The sequence below is a fragment of the Trachymyrmex cornetzi genome, unplaced genomic scaffold, assembly GCF_001594075.2.
Source record: "Trachymyrmex cornetzi isolate Tcor2-1 unplaced genomic scaffold, Tcor1.1 scaffold23, whole genome shotgun sequence".
Taxonomy (NCBI): Eukaryota; Metazoa; Arthropoda; class Insecta; order Hymenoptera; family Formicidae; genus Trachymyrmex; species Trachymyrmex cornetzi.
The window spans coordinates 975,485-993,501 of record NW_017296956.1 but is presented as its reverse complement, the minus strand read 5'-3'; the positions used below and the strand labels follow the sequence as shown (position 1 = coordinate 993,501).

The window sequence follows — 18,017 nt, the reverse complement described above, 5'->3', positions numbered from 1 at the left end:
TACTGAATGTGTTTTATTTTATGTTGTAATATTTCTATATTAATTTAGGAATAATTATATATTTTTGTAAGTGTATATACGAATTAATTTGATTCCTTCATACACAATTATATATTTTTTTAAACATAATGTATTTGAAACATTTTTCTTTTTTTAATTATTAAACAATTTCTTCCAAATTTAATTTTGCAAATTTATTACTAAGATAATTTATCATATTGTTACGATTCTGCCAAAATATTTTGAAATTACAATTGCACTTAAATCAATATGTTACAAAATATTAATATTTCTACACCTAGTGTTTTGTTAATATACCTGCATATAATTATAGATCACAAATTCTATGAGTTCGTCTTTTCTGTTAAATACTAAAACTGCTTGATAATGATAATAAATTTATTTAGTTAGATCGGCATTAACTGTTAATAAATAAAATGTTTAATGAACATAATTAAAAGTTACAGAGATTCAACTAAAAAGTACTAACTAAATCCCTGTAATTAAGTCTAACAAATGTTTTAGTTATAAAATATCAAGTCAATTTCAACCAGAAATTTTGTTTGCTCAAAATCAATTCTACCATATATGTTTCGTTGATATAATTATAATATTTTTCACAGTATACATATAATATAGAATATATTAGTAGTATATGTCAAGAATAGAAATATCGTAAATATTTAGGTAAATAATTCACTTTATGGGATACTTCTACACACAATGACCTGGACCTTGACATTGTTGTCAAAATCATGACTCATGAGTGACCTCCAACAGGTCATCACTCGTATTTAAACATTATTCGCTAAAAAGTTATTAACAAAAAATATTGAAAAAATAATATTATTATAATGTCTTATTTCTGCCACATTTAGTATTCAGGATTATCCCACATCTCTGCTTACGTAATGACTTTCTACGCGAAGCAAGATCGATCGGTCCACCTGCATAAAAAGTCGTTATGCCCTTGGTGAGGTAAACTTCATTTCACATGCAAAGTTAGATGTTCTAAGCAGAGGCGGGGGAGGTCATTCAGAGTCATGATCTTTACAACATGTGTCAAGGTCAAAGTTGTCCGTTATCGTAAATAATTACCAAATTTATTACTAAAATTACACTTTATAACTTTAATATCTAAGAAATTATATAACAGACCGTTTTTACGGCAGATTATCCAGTTATTAAGGCAAACTTAGTTGGATCGTGACCTTAACAACATATATAGGTCAAGGTCATCTGCGCGATATCCGTTAATGCAAATAATTATCGATCTTACTTCACATGGAAAGTCGAACGCCGCTAAACAAAGGGGAGATGAGGTGGATCTCGTTTTGCATGGAAAGTCATTACTTGCATAAGCAAGTGAAGGATGCCCTGAATATTGTATGTGACAGAGAAATAAGACATTTAAAAAATTTTTTCGTTAATAACTTTTTAACGATTAACGAGCGACAGCTAAAACCTATTGAAAGTCACTCAGGATCATGATCCTGACAACATATGTCAAGGTCAAGGTCAACGGAGAAACATTACATAAAGTGAACATTTACCAATATATATTTATATGTATATAAGTTTTAAGCGTACAATTTGAACTGCGCTTCCACATGTCATGGAAACGTTTCTTCACATTTAAATCTTTAGAGGTTTTTTCTTTACATATGTGTGTATACATATATACTTATTTATTATAATATTTACTTTAGATATACTTAGTATTCATTAACATTTAATTCTTTTTTTTCCAACAATTGGTCATTACAGTGCAATTCGATTGACAAATTGTAGACATTTAAACGTAACGATATACAACGTACACATATATGATTAAACCCTCTGGTAATCGGCAGGCTTATTGTTTTTCAATATTTAAAATCAAAAGAAATAGATTTGATAAATAAAAACACAAATTCCTAATATGATAGATATAATAGTGAGTGTTGGTCGGATATTTTTCCTATTTGTAATTTGATTCGTGTGAAAATCAGACTTAAATATTTCTGTGGTTTAGTAGAAGAATAACTGTGTGCATATATTTGTAGATACACTCACCAAACAAGTTGACATTATTTGTTGTCAAAATGATGTCCTTAACGTTATTTGACATCAAAATGACGACAAATAACATTAGTTTGTTTGCTAAGCATTGCTACGAATGATTTATGTGGATGACAAATTAATGTTTGTCTTTATTGAGTTAATCATGTTTGATATTAAACGAAAGACGTTTTGTGTTTTCTTCTTTTACACACATTATGTTCCAATTTGTTTAGTTTAGCATATATGAATTATACATTCGACAAAATACACATTAATAACGACAATCAATACGCTATCACAATTAGCATGCTTTGTTCGCAGGAATATTAGGTTTTATTGATCAATCAATAAGCTATAGACACGGCCGGAATACTTTAAATATTTTTTTAGACCATATGTGTCATACAATGACAGAATTTAGGTTTTCAATGTAATCCTTTTTTTTTTAGAAGAGAAGGAAAGAGTAGAAGTATAATAATGAGAAAAATATGAGACATACCTGAGAGAAAGATAGCTTCTTAATAAAGACAGAGATTCACAGATTTAATTAGAGCGTACTTAGACCTGATAACTGTCTTCTCAAGTTGTATCTTATTTTATAATTATTAGTTTGTACATTTAATTATTGATCTGTTAAGCGAAACGTGAAATCTGTCTCTGTTTTTGCTTCACAGCTTGAATCACGTTTTCTTCATTGTCATTTCGCGAAGAATCTTTATTAATGCATGAATATTTCAAAAATACATCTCTAAATCGTTTAGGTATCCAAAATTAAGAAATGCGCAGTTGGACTACGCGTATAGCTCAAATTGTTGTGCAATGAATGAAAATAGAAGTATAGTGCTTGTTAGTGTCTCTGTTATGGATATACGAAGAATATTTATATGAAGATTATTTTCTTTTCTTCTTGAGCATCGACATTCAATGCGACGAAATATATGTTATGGATCTTTAACGATCAATATATCTATAAAAACGCAGAAGAACGATTTCTTGACGCGTCACGAGATTCTCTGTTTTCTTTTTTTTTGTTAAGACGAGAAGTACATATTATTTTTTGCCATTTTACATATAATCGCTACATTTTTAGTATGTTATATGTTCATTCGATCTTCGTTATGCGACGCTACACAACGATAGATTGAAGTTCCTTCGATCAAAGACGTGAATTATTCGGGCAATCAAACGGTTAGATCGTAACGATGATCAAACTAGTGTAGCGTGTGCCACTCAGCAATTTGCTTCCTCGGAGACTGCGTCATTTGAAGCCAGTGCTCCCGTCCTTGACTGTTACCGCTGTCCGCACTTGTAGCCGGTCCAATGATGCAGGATCCGACAATGGCATTTCCACCGATGAGTTCACTGCTCGAGTCCAACACGCATATCTTACATAGACATAATTATGTATAAATTAATTTTTTTTATTTCATTTGACTTAGGTGTTTTTCATCTGCTTTATTTGGGCACTTAAAAAACATATCGACTGTTATATATACCTCTATAGCCGACGATGCAAGTAATGAGGCAGGTATATTAAACGACATCGCTTCATTCCAAACGGGATTTGTCGTAGCCTTCCTAACGGCTGTTTTCTTCTTCTTCTTTACTTTTCTTTCTCCACAGAGAAGACTAACTTTCGCGAACGGATCCAATGTTTCCTTATCCTGTATCACATATTTAGAACGCTCATTGTTTTAAGATAATTACTAAATAATTAGACGATATACAGGATGTCTCACCTAACTTGAACATCTAAAATATCTCGTTTGGTTTTTATGATGGGAAAAAATGTTTCAGATAAAAGTGGAACGGTTTCAAGAGGGATGTACTTTGGTCATGTTGTTTTTCTTTTAAGTGTAGGCGTCAAAAAGATATAAAGGTCACATCTATTTTTTAAACGGAATTATTCTCTAATTATTCTGCATATAAAAGTATTAAGACAGAGATATAAAAAATTCAATAATTTACAAGATCTTTTATACTTAATTCTGACACATATTGACATTATTTTGACTATTATTTTGATATATATCGATGTAATATAATCTAATTATTATATATATTCTACCTCTTGGAGAAACAGATTTCTAGCTTTCATCATGAGAACCGTGAGTCTCTCAGCACTCGGTAAGTAAGATAATGAAACCAAAACCTCTTGAATTTCTTCTGGTGGTTTTCGTTCCCTCGTTATCTCACCCCAAACTTCTATCGAGGAAGTAGAAGAAACCAATTCGAGGCTATCCATGGCCACTCTCACCGAACCCACCATATCGTTTCTTGAAAAACGATCATAGTCAAATACCTAATTACAACATTATATGTTATTTCAGATCTTGATTAAATTGGGGAATGTGTTCTATTATATAAATCGATCGTTTTATACAATATTCAATGATATGTAATTGCCTGCAAAACTAGAGTCTTCTCCTGCAGTTCTTCGTAGCTAACGGGAAATTTGAAACGCTGATCAAAAAATGGATTTGGATCATTTCGATGGATCTGTGTTTGTCTTTTCCTGCTGTCCACTTCCGGGCTAAGAGTCAACTTAACATAGGGATCGTTAAAACCACCTTGGTCGCTGCCTGCGAGATTGTGTGCCTCGATTAAATGCACATCCAAATCTGATTTATCAAAATCGTATCTCAAGCGCAGGTGAAGCCTGCCCAAATGCTTTCCCGTCCTGCGATTGCATAAAAATTGTTTTTTTTTAACATAGCGGGAGATACCAGTTTAATATCATCAGCAATATTTTATAAGCAAAGTTCTATTATGTACCTGCGAGCACTAAGAAAGACAGGACCGTCACGTCTTTGATAAAGATCCGGTTGTAAAGAACCAAGAGGAGAAGCAGGTGGAACAGGACCACTATCGCTACTACAGCAATAAGTTTTATGACATTTTTCTGTGTTATTAATATTAATAAAAGCTCAATAAAACTTTAATATAACTATTGATAACACAAGTCTCTTTCTAGCCAATGCCTCATAACAGAAAGAAATGAAAACTAATATTATTATCAGAATATTTATTTAAAGATTTATTTATAGAAAAAAGAATAATCTCAATCCATATTTATTAAAATTTTAGAATTAATTGTTCTATAAAAATAATATTATACTGATACATATTATAATATATTAGACATATGTATATAAAAATGGATATCTCTTGACACTTTCGTCGTGTATTTATCTGAATATTATTATATCTCCTTTATGTAGAAATAACGTTTTCAATATATTTATGAGAATTTTATAATTATTTACCTTATAGAAGCATGCGGCGATGGGATGAGAAGGGGTGATAAGCAACGACTGGTCTGTCTGGAAGTACTTTGAACGGCATTTATCGGCGAACACCCGCAAGTGGAACTTATACCCGTTGCTACGGACGATAAAGAGGTCTGTGAAGGTGACGCATTTCCACCATGCAGGCTGCCCGTGTAATTGGCAGGACTTGCACAACGTGCATCCAAAGATGCTGCACGAGCTGGCGAAGGAGATCTGTGAAAAATTTCCAAACTATTATACATCCACGTATCGTATTTTGCGTAAAACGTTGCATTTTAATTTTACTTCCTTTTTTAATGTTATTTTTATTTTTTTATTATATGTTTTAGAATACATTTACAAAATGATTTTACGTAAAGATAGGTATTGCAAAATATACTTGAAGCCTTTTTTGTATTTTTAATGTCTTTTCCGAAATGGATCATATCTTTTTCTATTGACCTCGAGCTTCTACTGCCAGGTGGATACGAAGAGGCGGCGTGTAAAGGTTGATGTTGAACATGATGCCGTCCGTTCGGATCGAATGCTCTGATTTGAGGTGATGATCCCCGATAATTTGAAGAGCAAGATGCACCCTTCGGCAAACTCTGTGAGCTGATAGATGAGTCTCTCGCCAATGTTCGACCGCTACTTCCACTATCACTTGGATAACTGCGACTTTGATGGGGTAAGCCTCCAAGGAAAACGTATTACATAAAATTAAGCGGATTGAAAAATTATCATATTAATAGCTGAAGGAAATAACTTTCCAAAGTCTTGCAATTATGCGCGATGATGGTTTATTTAGTTTATTATAAATTTCTTCGTTCTATCCGTGAGAATGAATAATGATGTGCCGAACGCATCGATATTGAGAAAAAATCTCTAAATGCATAATAAAATATGCGCGAAATAGTTGCATTAGAAATTATTGGAGAAAATCTTAAGTGTGTTTTTTTATATTGGTAATTTTTCAGAGACAAAAATACCTATGAATCATTTTCATAATTTTAAGGAGGCAAGTTACTTTTTCATATTAAAAAATGGCTATATTTGGGAATTTATTTAAAGAAATTAAAACTACTAAATGAATATGTTTGAATTTTATTACGGAAGGAACGATTCTGCTCAAGTATTTAAAAGTTTAGCTAAATACAGATCTGAAAATAATTTGGTTAGACCGTTAAAATAATTATGTAGGAATTTCAAACACGAAGAGTAATACTGCAAAAAGTTTTGATATTCTAACGAGTTTGAGCGTTCTACATAATTATTTTAATAGTCCAACAAAATTACTTTCAGATTTGAATCTAGCTAAATTTTTAGATACTTCAGCAAAATCGACCTCTCTTTCTGTATGTATACAATATAATTGCATAACAGATACGTTTAATTAAAAAAAATTTATATTATTTTTTGTGCGAAAATGATGTTATAACATCTATAGATATTTAATTCTGCTTGCAATTCGTGCATACACTGATGATTCGCTAACAATATTCTGCATTGTGGCTGTTTGCTCTTTATTTGTACTGTTTATATTTTAAGCCACCTTTATAAGTTTTAATTTATAAAAAAAAATAATTATATTTTTTAAATCATTTTATAAAATAAATCGATCTACGAACTTTCGGCAGTTAACGAGACAACAATTAATATATTTACAAAAAAATTATAGGATCCCTCTAAAAGCATTCATATATAATTACCCAATTCGGTTGTCGATGATTGTACCGTGTGCTGTTCCTTCGCGACATTAAATTCCTGAAATGAAAAGTTAGAACCATTAGAATTTTCTTTAATATGCCAACAATAAATCAATAGGAAGCTCGCTGAGTAGATTCTTAATTAAATATATATAAAAACGCATGCGGACATGTAACTCTCAATCCAATTTTGCTCCAATTGGAGAACTTTACAATCCCAATACTTTAACACCAGTATCTGGTTTACTATGGACATAGAAGAAAATGGACAGCTCCCCTTCCTGGATGTTCTTGTCACAAAAAAGGCTGACAATATATCCTGAGGCTATCAAATATACAGGAAGCCAACACACACTGATAGATATCTACATATCGAATCACACCACCATCCAGCACAAAAACAAGCACTTATTTGTGCATAAAACATTAAATATCTCTGAGAAAGAACACCTGCAAACAGAACTCAGCCACTTAAAATAAATCTTGTAATGAAATGGATACATTAAGGAAGATATAAACACAATCAGCAAACACAAGATCTCAGAACAAAAAGAATAGGGTTAAATAAGAAACTTTTCTCCCATATGTAAAAGGAACAACAGACTAAATCAGCAGGATTTTGAACAAACACAATATCTAAATCATTTTTAAGTCTCCAAGGGAGATTGGGCGAATCTTGAAAAATCCTAAAGACCGAAAGTCTCCAACTCAATTTTGTAAGATTATATAAAATACCTTGCTCCTGCGGGAAAGTATACATCGGTGAAACCGGGAGAACGATCAATGCGCGCATGAAGGAAAATCAACGGAATGTTATACTAAAATCTGTCACACAGTCAGCATTGGTAGAACACAGAATTGAGAGTCAGGACACCATCAAATACTATTTGATAAAACGACTATTATAGCTACAACGGCATCATATTTTCCAAGGAAGTACGGGGAAGCTTTAGAAACTTCTAGATAATTTAAACAGAGATATGGGCTATAACATAAGTAAGATACGGAAGACCGCTCTTCCTCCTCTTCCCTTCCCCCAAACACTCCCCTTTAACAAAGTTTATATAAAGGGAATTTTCCGAAGGAGCAGCTCAGTACTAGTATCTTCTCGCCCTGATGAAACGAACGGCAAGGTTCACGAAACGTTGGCGTTAAGAATAAATTATGACACGACGATAACCCATAAATCAGCACATCTAAACTCCGCTAAAAATATAAATATTTAAATATACAGTGTAATAATAAAATTAAGAAGCAACAGAATTTCTCGAGCTAATGATAACGTCATTATAATGGAGATCAAGGAAATCTGATCAGTTTGTAAATTTAATCCATTAGTCAGTTTCTTGGTAAAAATCGCTTCAGAATTCAAATTTATTTGTTTATTATAATGGAGTATTATAATTCCTCATCCAAGATTATCAAATTATTCCAATGAAAATTATGTGAACAACCTATGGTCTGTAATCACTGAACATTCGTTAGTATTACTGTTTTTATGTTTAGAAACTCTAATTTTTAATAATTTGCAAGTTTGTCCTACACATATGAGGCATTGCGTTCCTTACAATTAATTTTGTATACTACTCTTGAACGGTTCGAAGACGGAAGTCTTTTTGTGGTTTAATGTATCTGTTTAGTTTATTTATATCGAAGTATGCAAGTTTTAAATTAAAAAAATTATTGAGAAATCTAGTTAATTTATCTAAGATACATAAGGAAGAATGAAAAAAATTTTGATGATATGAATGCAATATTGATTTTTGCTAGAATCATTATACCGTTGAATATTAATAAAAATTCTTTTCTCAATTGTTTTAAAAATAAAATATATGGGGTGATTCGTCAGAAAAAAGGCAATTAATAAATTAATATTTTTATTATGGAATTCAGGATGGGATAAAAACATAACATTGTCTACCAACTCCACGATAATGGCCCTCTTCTGAGAAACAGTGTAATTAGAAAAAAAATTTACATATCTTCCGAAAAATGTAGATTTATGATATCAATCATATGTTAATGTATTATTAATCGATATAATAAATGTGTCTAAAAAGTTTAATCGTTCACCATCGAATTTCAATATAAATTTAAGTCTAGAATGGCAATTGTTGAACTCATCCAATAATAGATCTTGAGGCTCTAACGGAGTAATGAGTATAATTATACTTCTTAAAGAAATGCGATTTTTATTCGATATCTTAAGGGTCTTAAGGGTAGTTCTTCAAATGGCGAAGATAGTCAAATGATTCCTCTTTGAAGCTTCAAAGTATCTTCCATAAGCCCTTGATAAGAATAAACTTTTGAATTATGAAGTCAGAGGGAGAGGAAAAGAAAGACTCAAAGATACCAACTTCGTGTTTCATCGTAACGAGAGGGTAGGTATAGTTACGTGAGGTCGCTAGAAGCTGCCTTTGACGGGTCGATATTTGGAACAGAGCATGAACGGAATCCACGGTTCCGCCCAACAAACCAAAACATAAAAATTGTCATCATTTTGCTATCGGCGATATTATTTCATCGATTAAGATCTATATTTGTTGCATACAAAAATTAACATAAGAATCTAAGTGTGATATGTAAATATATACTAATTAACGAATCCTCTCATATAATAAATTTGAGTAGAACAATACTATTGCTTACATTATTTGATGCCTTACGAATTTAATATGTGCTTCAATTTATTTTTAAAAGACCTGTAAATGTGTATGATAAAAAAAAAGATTTGCATTGCATACCTGTAGCTTTCCATAATTCATCGGGCTACGACGCACATTTCATCGTCAAAGAAATTGCTACCGCGTACGAAGGACATGTAAAATTATCGAGAACAATGAAAAAAAACTTTTCTCAGACGTTGAACGTATAACTATCTAGTTTTTATTTATTTATTTAACTGTATCATGATGCAGAATTTTATTTGTCTTCACGAATTTACGGTTAAAGTCGCGAAAAATTGCGTTTACATTTTAATATTTTCCTCATTCTTTATGTATTTCCTCATGTATTTAAGATTATTCACAAACCAAAGATTTTTTTCTCGCTTTGGGTTTGAAAATCCAGAAGTGACTGACCTGAAGTGTAGATAGCTAACCAAAAAGATTAATATTGGCAGATGAAGACTTCAAAGTGAGTTAAAACGAGTTTAAACAATTTAAATAAAAAAATTCTTGTACGTATTATATTTAAATCATGTCTATAATTTTTTGCGTCTGTTAACTGCGTTTACTTTCATTATTTTAAATTTAGTGTCAATGAATAAAGATATATGAAATCGATACTATCAACATTGAGATTATACAGAAACGGTGCTATTTATCTTAATTTAAAATTAATTGTTAATTTTCCTTTTTATTTAAAATAATATTTTTATTTCTCTTCAGAGAATAAAATTTTTAATTTTTTATGTTAAACGTTTATAATAGTAATATACAAACATTAGCTACACGCATGGATGTACGTGGAATTTCGATCGGGGAGAGGATGAAATTTACCTTCACATAAACTTATTAAAATACACCTATATATTAAAACTTGTTTTTAAGGATTTTAGTGAACTTTCTTAATATTTCTTCAGCTTTCTTTTTCTTCGCAAGCACTGTTTTTTGTGCATACTTAGTTTATTGATGTGATTTTCCGACATTGTTGATTGCAGGTTTTCATTTTTTGCAATGTATTAAAAGACCTTTCAATGATGCTCGTTGTGCACGGTTAAACTAAGGAAATATACAAGGCATGTTTCGTTGCTGGAAAGAAAGTTTCAGCTTCTTTTAACACTTCTGCTAATTCCAATTCTTTAAGTTCCTTTTTTTAAAATTTTGTATCCCCCTAAAAAATGTACGATAGTTCATTGTGAAAATTATTCTAATTATAATAATTAGAAAAAACTGTGTGCTTTTTTTTTGAAATCTTTCTTTTTGAAATTTGAATTAAAGTTGTCTCAATAATACATACGGAGAAACGTGAAACTGTGAAATGACGATATTAAAAATTCATACGCACACACGATACAAAAATTCTTTCTTTTTCTTCCCATAAAACTTTTTTGTTACGACGTTCGCTTTAATTTTTACCTCATGGCAGAAAAATGAACTCCTTTTATCACGCAAATTTTGCCCGACATAGTGATGACGGCTACGCAGCATACTGGAACAAAGTTCCTTGTAGTAGATAAAACATTCCATTTCTGAAATGAAGCCTCATATAAGAGGCGAACAGAATAGTCGAGGACGAACGATGAGCTCGCACGGAGTGAGGGAGTAAAATATGTTCACTTGGAAAATGTACCATCATCAACCATGTGTAATGAATACTAAAGGCAGAATTTAGTATAAACATAATTAAAATAAGTGACCCAGGTGAATTCTTAGAATAAAAGCGATATGAAACGAGGATATGAAACGTGCAAGAATTAAATTTAAATCTACATATAATTAATAAAGCGTCTATTATTATTAAATCTGTTAATTTTATATATATTCAAATTTAATTAGAAATAATTGAAGTTATATACTACTGAGTATTTCAGAATGTAATAATGCAAATTAAAATAGACGCTTCTCCAAAAAATAAATTTTTTAGTATTAAATTTGCTTGTTAAGTATTTCATTTAAAATTATATTGGTTACATATATATATGAAACTAAAATTGTTTTTTAACATCGAAATTTAATTAAATTTTTATGATCGAATTGAACGTAGAAACGAAAAATTACTTTGTGCGTTTGATCAATTACGTATTATACCACTGTAAAAGTTGTTCCTATAAAAAGATTTACTTTGAATTTTTTTACACGCATATATGTGTATATTTCTTTTAAATTATTACTTCTGTATAATTTTTTTGTCGTTTCTGGAAACATGTAATTTTTTTGACTAATTTGCTTTTATGATTAAAAATTGTTTTTATAAAAGTGGTTTCTATATCTTTAATGTGTTTTTTTTTATTAAAATTGTAATGTATTATATTTGTTAAATTATAAAAATATAAATTATATTATATTTGTTAAATTTAAAAAATAGCATGCGCTTGGTGTAATTATGAAAACAAATTAATAAAAAGTTTACTGTTTGCAAAAACGGAAAAAGAATTTAGGAGATAACTCCGGTATTTATGCCACGCGGGGATTTACGCAGAAATGAAAACAAAGGAGTAAGAGTAATTTGTACGCAACCACTCAATGTTATATTAGTATTGTGTTATAATTTTAGTTTTTTTACCGTTAATATTAATAAATCGTTAGTTGAATCGATTTGTCAATGTAGTAAGTAGCGCAATAACATAATCCACATAGAATAATTATTATAGGGATTGTAAAAGATTTAATAGTTATTTGATGATACATAAGTGTGTAAAGAGATAGTAAAAAATAAAGTATAGCAAAATAAAAGTGTTTAGCTCTTGTATTCTTTGTTCAGTTTGATATCTTGTATAAGCGTTTACTCAAATGATACAAAGACTAAAATCATAAGACATCTTTTATGTGTTTTTCAGACAGTTTTTACAAAAGCGTCTTTAAAACGTCTTTTAGATGTTGTATAAGAATTCCGAATTTAAACTTTTTATTCAAATTGTCTTTTGGGTGGGCCAATGCCAGTATCGATAGATAACAATAAATTTTTTCTGTAACGAGCTCTCTAAAACTCAATTTACTTATAGTGATTCGATTACATGAACAACATCTCGATAAACTTATATAAGTTTTATTTCAGAATTTTATTTTTTTACGATTTTTTATCAATTTCAATTCCAATATTTTTATAAGTTTCAATTTTTCTTTAAATATTGTCAAAGTCAAATGTTCTGGAAAATAAATTATCATAAAATTGCATACTAAAGAAGTAGCATTACTTGAAAGATAAAGAGCAATTATGATTAAATCCATGCGAGATTAGTTGCACATGCGACGTAAAATCGTCGCGATATGCAGGGAAACAGTAAGTAAAGTGACGCACGTAATAAAGAGAGACGCCCATAATATAGGACGCAACAAGTGCATTCAGATTTCCGAAGTGTTGAAGGAACAAAGCACTATCGCGTGCGTCTAAAGTTTTCGTGAATAATCCGAGATGATATTTTTGCGATTTTTGTCTTGAACAAAATTTAAAAGAATCTTAAAGAAGATCTCAATTCTTTATAGATATCTTACTGAATCTTAAGTTTAGCTTGTTCGAAATTGGTTAAAGTGTCTTTCGATTTAATTTTCAGCTCTTGAATTAGAAGTAATTGAATTAAAAGTAACAAAGATTTCATATATTCGAATATAAATTAATTGAGCACGGTATAATAAAAATGTATTTTGCATATGGAATAGAAAATATAAAATGTAGATATATGTAAATACCCCAGAAAAATTGATTAAAGAAACATAAAATAATATTTTGTATTATAAGAATTATTTTGGAGAAAATAAAATTAGAACGTAAATTGAATACAAACAAATATTTAAATACAAAAAACAAAATAGTATTTAATAAATACTTTTCCAAATACAAAATATTATTTTCCAATTTTATTTAAAATTATCTAACGCAGGGGTGGACAAAAAACGTTAAAAATTATATCATGTACTGTGAAATACAGTTTCTGATAGATTGAAATTCTTATTCACTGTTCTCTATATTCCTATATAATTATGCGGAGCATTAATTCTCTTACTCTTACTATCAGTATCTTATCATCTATGCCATTTGATATTTAATGTAAAATAAATGCTGAGACATAAGGCTATATATAGATTGAGTCAACAATGATGTGGTTTTCATAAAAAAAAATTTTAATGTTAATAATAATTTAAATGTATTTACAAATAAAATACAAAATACTGTTAAAAAAGCATTTAAACGCAAAATGCAAAGTACAATACTATAAAAAATGTTTGAAAATACAAAATACAAAATATATTCAAATACTGCCCACCCCCGCATCGACATACGTTTCGATCTTTATTTTCGCCAGGATAAGTCATTAGTAAATATTCAACATTTTGTACAATTCTAAAATATACAGCTGTACCTCCGAACTGGTCGAAGTTGTACTGTCGGCACTATCGGTATTAGCAATGGAAGAGAGCTGCGAACGTGTGCTTCTTGGGGCCCATCTACCCTTGATTATCGCTACTCCTGTCATAGCGCCGATCTTAGTAGCCGCGCTTCCGCTCGATGTGTTCCTTGACGTGTTTTTATCGCCAGTTGCAGCACCACTTCCGCCTCCGCCTCCGCCTCCGCCGCATAATTCCAGGACATCGCCCAGAACCTCTGACAATTTGTCCGGCACTTTGACGAATGTGTGTAAAACTGTCTGAGTTCAAGGAAGTCGCGAGACGAGTCTGCTGGCTTGATTCTCGATTTACTGTACGTCCACTATTGTTTCCTCGGCAATACGCGCAACTTTTAATTTAACACGGCGAGAACTTCTCCGAGATAATTAACAAAAAGATGTCGATGATTCGGATCTGGCACAACCTATTTACCGCTTTTGTATGTACCTGTAATCGTGAAACCACTTTGTGGTCATTCGCGCTAAACACTTGCGATTCCACTACTTCAGTAATCAATTCTGGAGTACCTTACACGATTCTCTCGAGCAAACACAAAAGTTTACATTCGCGTCCGGAGTATTTGGAAAGTGACGTAGTTTTCCGAATGATTAGGAAACAATTTGAATTTGTCTCGACGTGGAATAACAATTTCACAGAAAGTCGCACGTGAATCTCTATGTCTTTTTTTGATAAAAATCAATATTTATTTACTCGCTTGACTATTAACGCAAGTAAATTTTCACATAAATTAATAGTATAAAAGCTTTTAGTAGAAGTGCTATTAATATCCTCCGCCCACCCCTCTAAAGCTTTTATTATAATATTATAAATGTTACATAGCGTACTGAAAGAAGAATCTACCAATCCAGATAACATACATGTTGCATAAGATATCTAAAAGACGTCTTTAGATATCTTATGCAACATAAATGTTATGTGGGAAGTAGGTTGATTGAAAGCGAAGGTAAGTCGTTAAAAATTGAAAACAATTAAATGCATATCTAATCCGCTATATCTGTTATTGATTCAATTAATGTATACTTAAATAATCTTGCATCGACAAATAGTATTTTCAATATTTCGCGTAGTTTGTTATTTTGTTCACTGTCAATAAAATCAGACACATTAATTAACCATTTGAAGTATAATAAAGATACATTTGCCTACAGCATAATTTATTTTCGTTAAATCAATTAGTCATGCTACGATATTGTCGTACATTTGCAGCCAATTTCGAATTTTTCTTAACTTGCGAAAAATTAAAACGTTAGAGACATCTACTTTGTTAAAAAAAAATACTAATTCATACTTTTAATACAATATATTAGATTTTTGTCACAAAAGTATTAGATGGTTCACAATAATTTATTTAGCTTATAAATTTGAAAATGTGAATGATTAACATACGCTAACAAAATTGTATAAACTACTGCTTTGATATTGAATAAAAATCAATAAACTGCTGAAACAATGTATAGATAATAATACAAACCGAAATAAATTTTGACTCAGAAATGGCAGTATATAAAATCCTAAAATTTTTGGCATGCTAAAAACAAATCCATAGTCCAAATTACTCCATCACGTTAAATTTTCGAGATGTTCTAACTTTATAGTTCCAAAAAAACCTATTTCGAGCATTTTTGGAATAAATAAATTCAAATATCTCGTAAATCAGATGTGAAGGAAAAATATAAGTTGCGAATTTGACTTCAGCAAAAATCTGTGAAAATCACCTGTGAACCGAACTCGGAGACACAAATGGGAACGTAATGGTTACCAATTCATATTTTTTTTTACCTAACTTTTTCAATCATTTTTTATCTAATATATAACTGAAGAAGGACGGGTGGTCCCGTAACGTATTTTAAATTTGTTATGTTCGATTAAATATTAATTCAAATTGTCAACCACATCTTTGGCTCGATCATTAACCTTGTTTAATATTTTTTTCATATTTTTTTATTTTAAAATATATTTTTTTTAGTTTTAATTTTTTATCTGAGTTTGACTAAATGCATTGAGCATACTTGCAATACTTAATTTTTTTTATTCCATTATGGCTACGTTCCATTATTCATTGCAGGTACTGAAAATTTATAGTTCACGTTACGATACTATAAATTTTTTATATTTGCAGGAATAACGAAACACAGCCTATGACTTACTTATAAAACCTAACAGCTGATTTTCTTAGATTTTTTTATGCTGAAGTCAAACCCGCAACCCATATTTCTCCATCACATCAGATTTACGATATAGACCTTTTTGGAATCTTAAGATTAAAATATTTCGGAAATTTGATGTAATGGAACAATTTGGGATACGGATTTTATCATGTTAGAAACCTTCAGAATTATATACCGTCGTTCCTAAGTAAAAAAACAAAATATTTTTTGTATGCTTGTGTAATGGTATTCTGTAATATAATATTGAACACAGCTTTATGTTCTGAAAGATCGAATATTAATTTTACATAACTCGCATTTACATTTTATTGAATTTAATTTAAAAAAGCACGTAAAACTTTTCCATGTAGAAAATTATTCCTAAAGTTTAAGTTATTAACACATATAATCAAGTACTCGAAATTTATTTTTTCTTTCTTATCTTCACACTTATATATAACATATATAACATAATAACATTATTATGAAGAAATAATTAATATTATTAAAACTCTTATACTATCTTAATTTTTTTTTCAAATGTTACATCAATTATTGGATTTGCACGTCATGAGAATCATTGTAATACAAATCATTTAGTCAAAAAAGAATTCTAGATTGATTTTCAATAAATACTATGAAAAACAAATAGGCGATATTCTCACATGCCACTTGATAATTATTCTAATCGACCAAAATCGATTTTATTATATGATTGACGTACCTACTTAGGTTCCTCGAAAATTATATTATCGTTATCTGGAGATAGAATTATATTAAAGAACTTAAATCCAAGCCAGATAACGATAAAATTATATTATCATTATCTGGCTTGAATTTAAGTTTCTTAAAGATTATAATTATTTTTTTTTTGTATTTGTCTATTTTTGTCCTAATCTACAAATTTATCTTGTTCAACAAGACATCAACAGAATTCATACTCATCACAATCGCTCATCACATTTTCTGTTAATCGCGTATAAAACTGAATAAAGGGATATCTGATTTCATTATGGTTCAGCGGTCGTGCACGGCCACAGCTCGTTACTCTACTCGTAGCCCGATCCAATTAATTTTACGTCACAGCTGCCAATTTTCTCTCTCTCTCTCTCTCTCTATATATATATATATATCTCTCTCTCTCTTTCTCTCTCTCCACTAAGAACGAAATAAATGTCTGAACTGAATAACGAATTACAATTAGTTAGACGCTACGCTGACATGATTCATTGTCAGTCGCCCGAGTAGTAACAAGCGAACAGCTTCGGTTTCGTGACACGCAATAATGATTAATTGTATTTTTACCCTCGTTAGGATCTCGATACACTATTGATTGTATAACGATCGCGTTATAATCGGTTACAATTACCACCCAATCACAATTTAGATTCATTTAAGCACCCTCGCATACGAAAATACGAAATATCTTTTATCGATTTTTGATCCCGTTCTCGGTATGTCTATCACGACCTGACATGGATGTGTGTTACTAGGTATCACTGTACCACGATACTGGGCTAGCCCGACTGACTTTATACGCGCCCGACCATTGCCAGGGCTCGTTGTGCACCACCAGAAAACGATTCGCTGTTGAGCATAGCTGGTAGCTGGGGGTAGTGCTGGAGGTTGGGGGTGGTGGGCGGCCGGTTTCACCACTGAGGGATGCAGAGAGAGAAAGCGAGAGAGGGCGAGAGAGAGAGAGAGAGAGAGAGAAAGAGAAAGAGAGGGGATGGGAGAGAGAAATCCTTAGGGACGAAAGATGGAAGAGACGATGGATATCGAGCA

At 30.8% G+C, this 18,017-nt stretch overlaps 1 protein-coding gene across 1 annotated transcript; it reads right to left on the bottom strand.

Annotated features, from left to right (window-relative positions):
- Nucleotides 1-1,935: 1,935 nt before the first annotated feature.
- On the bottom strand, nt 1,936-17,450 carry Sytbeta (Synaptotagmin beta). Its single transcript, XM_018506748.1, has 10 exons — nt 17,431-17,450; nt 14,040-14,511; nt 7,022-7,076; nt 5,775-6,006; nt 5,310-5,546; nt 4,819-4,917; nt 4,450-4,723; nt 4,112-4,345; nt 3,540-3,707; nt 1,936-3,428 (listed from the first exon to the last, which is right to left on the bottom strand). The coding sequence occupies exons 2-10, from the start codon at nt 14,151-14,153 to the stop codon at nt 3,255-3,257; spliced, it is 1,587 nt and encodes a 528-aa protein (XP_018362250.1). The 5' UTR covers nt 14,154-14,511; nt 17,431-17,450; the 3' UTR covers nt 1,936-3,254.
- Nucleotides 17,451-18,017: the final 567 nt, after the last annotated feature.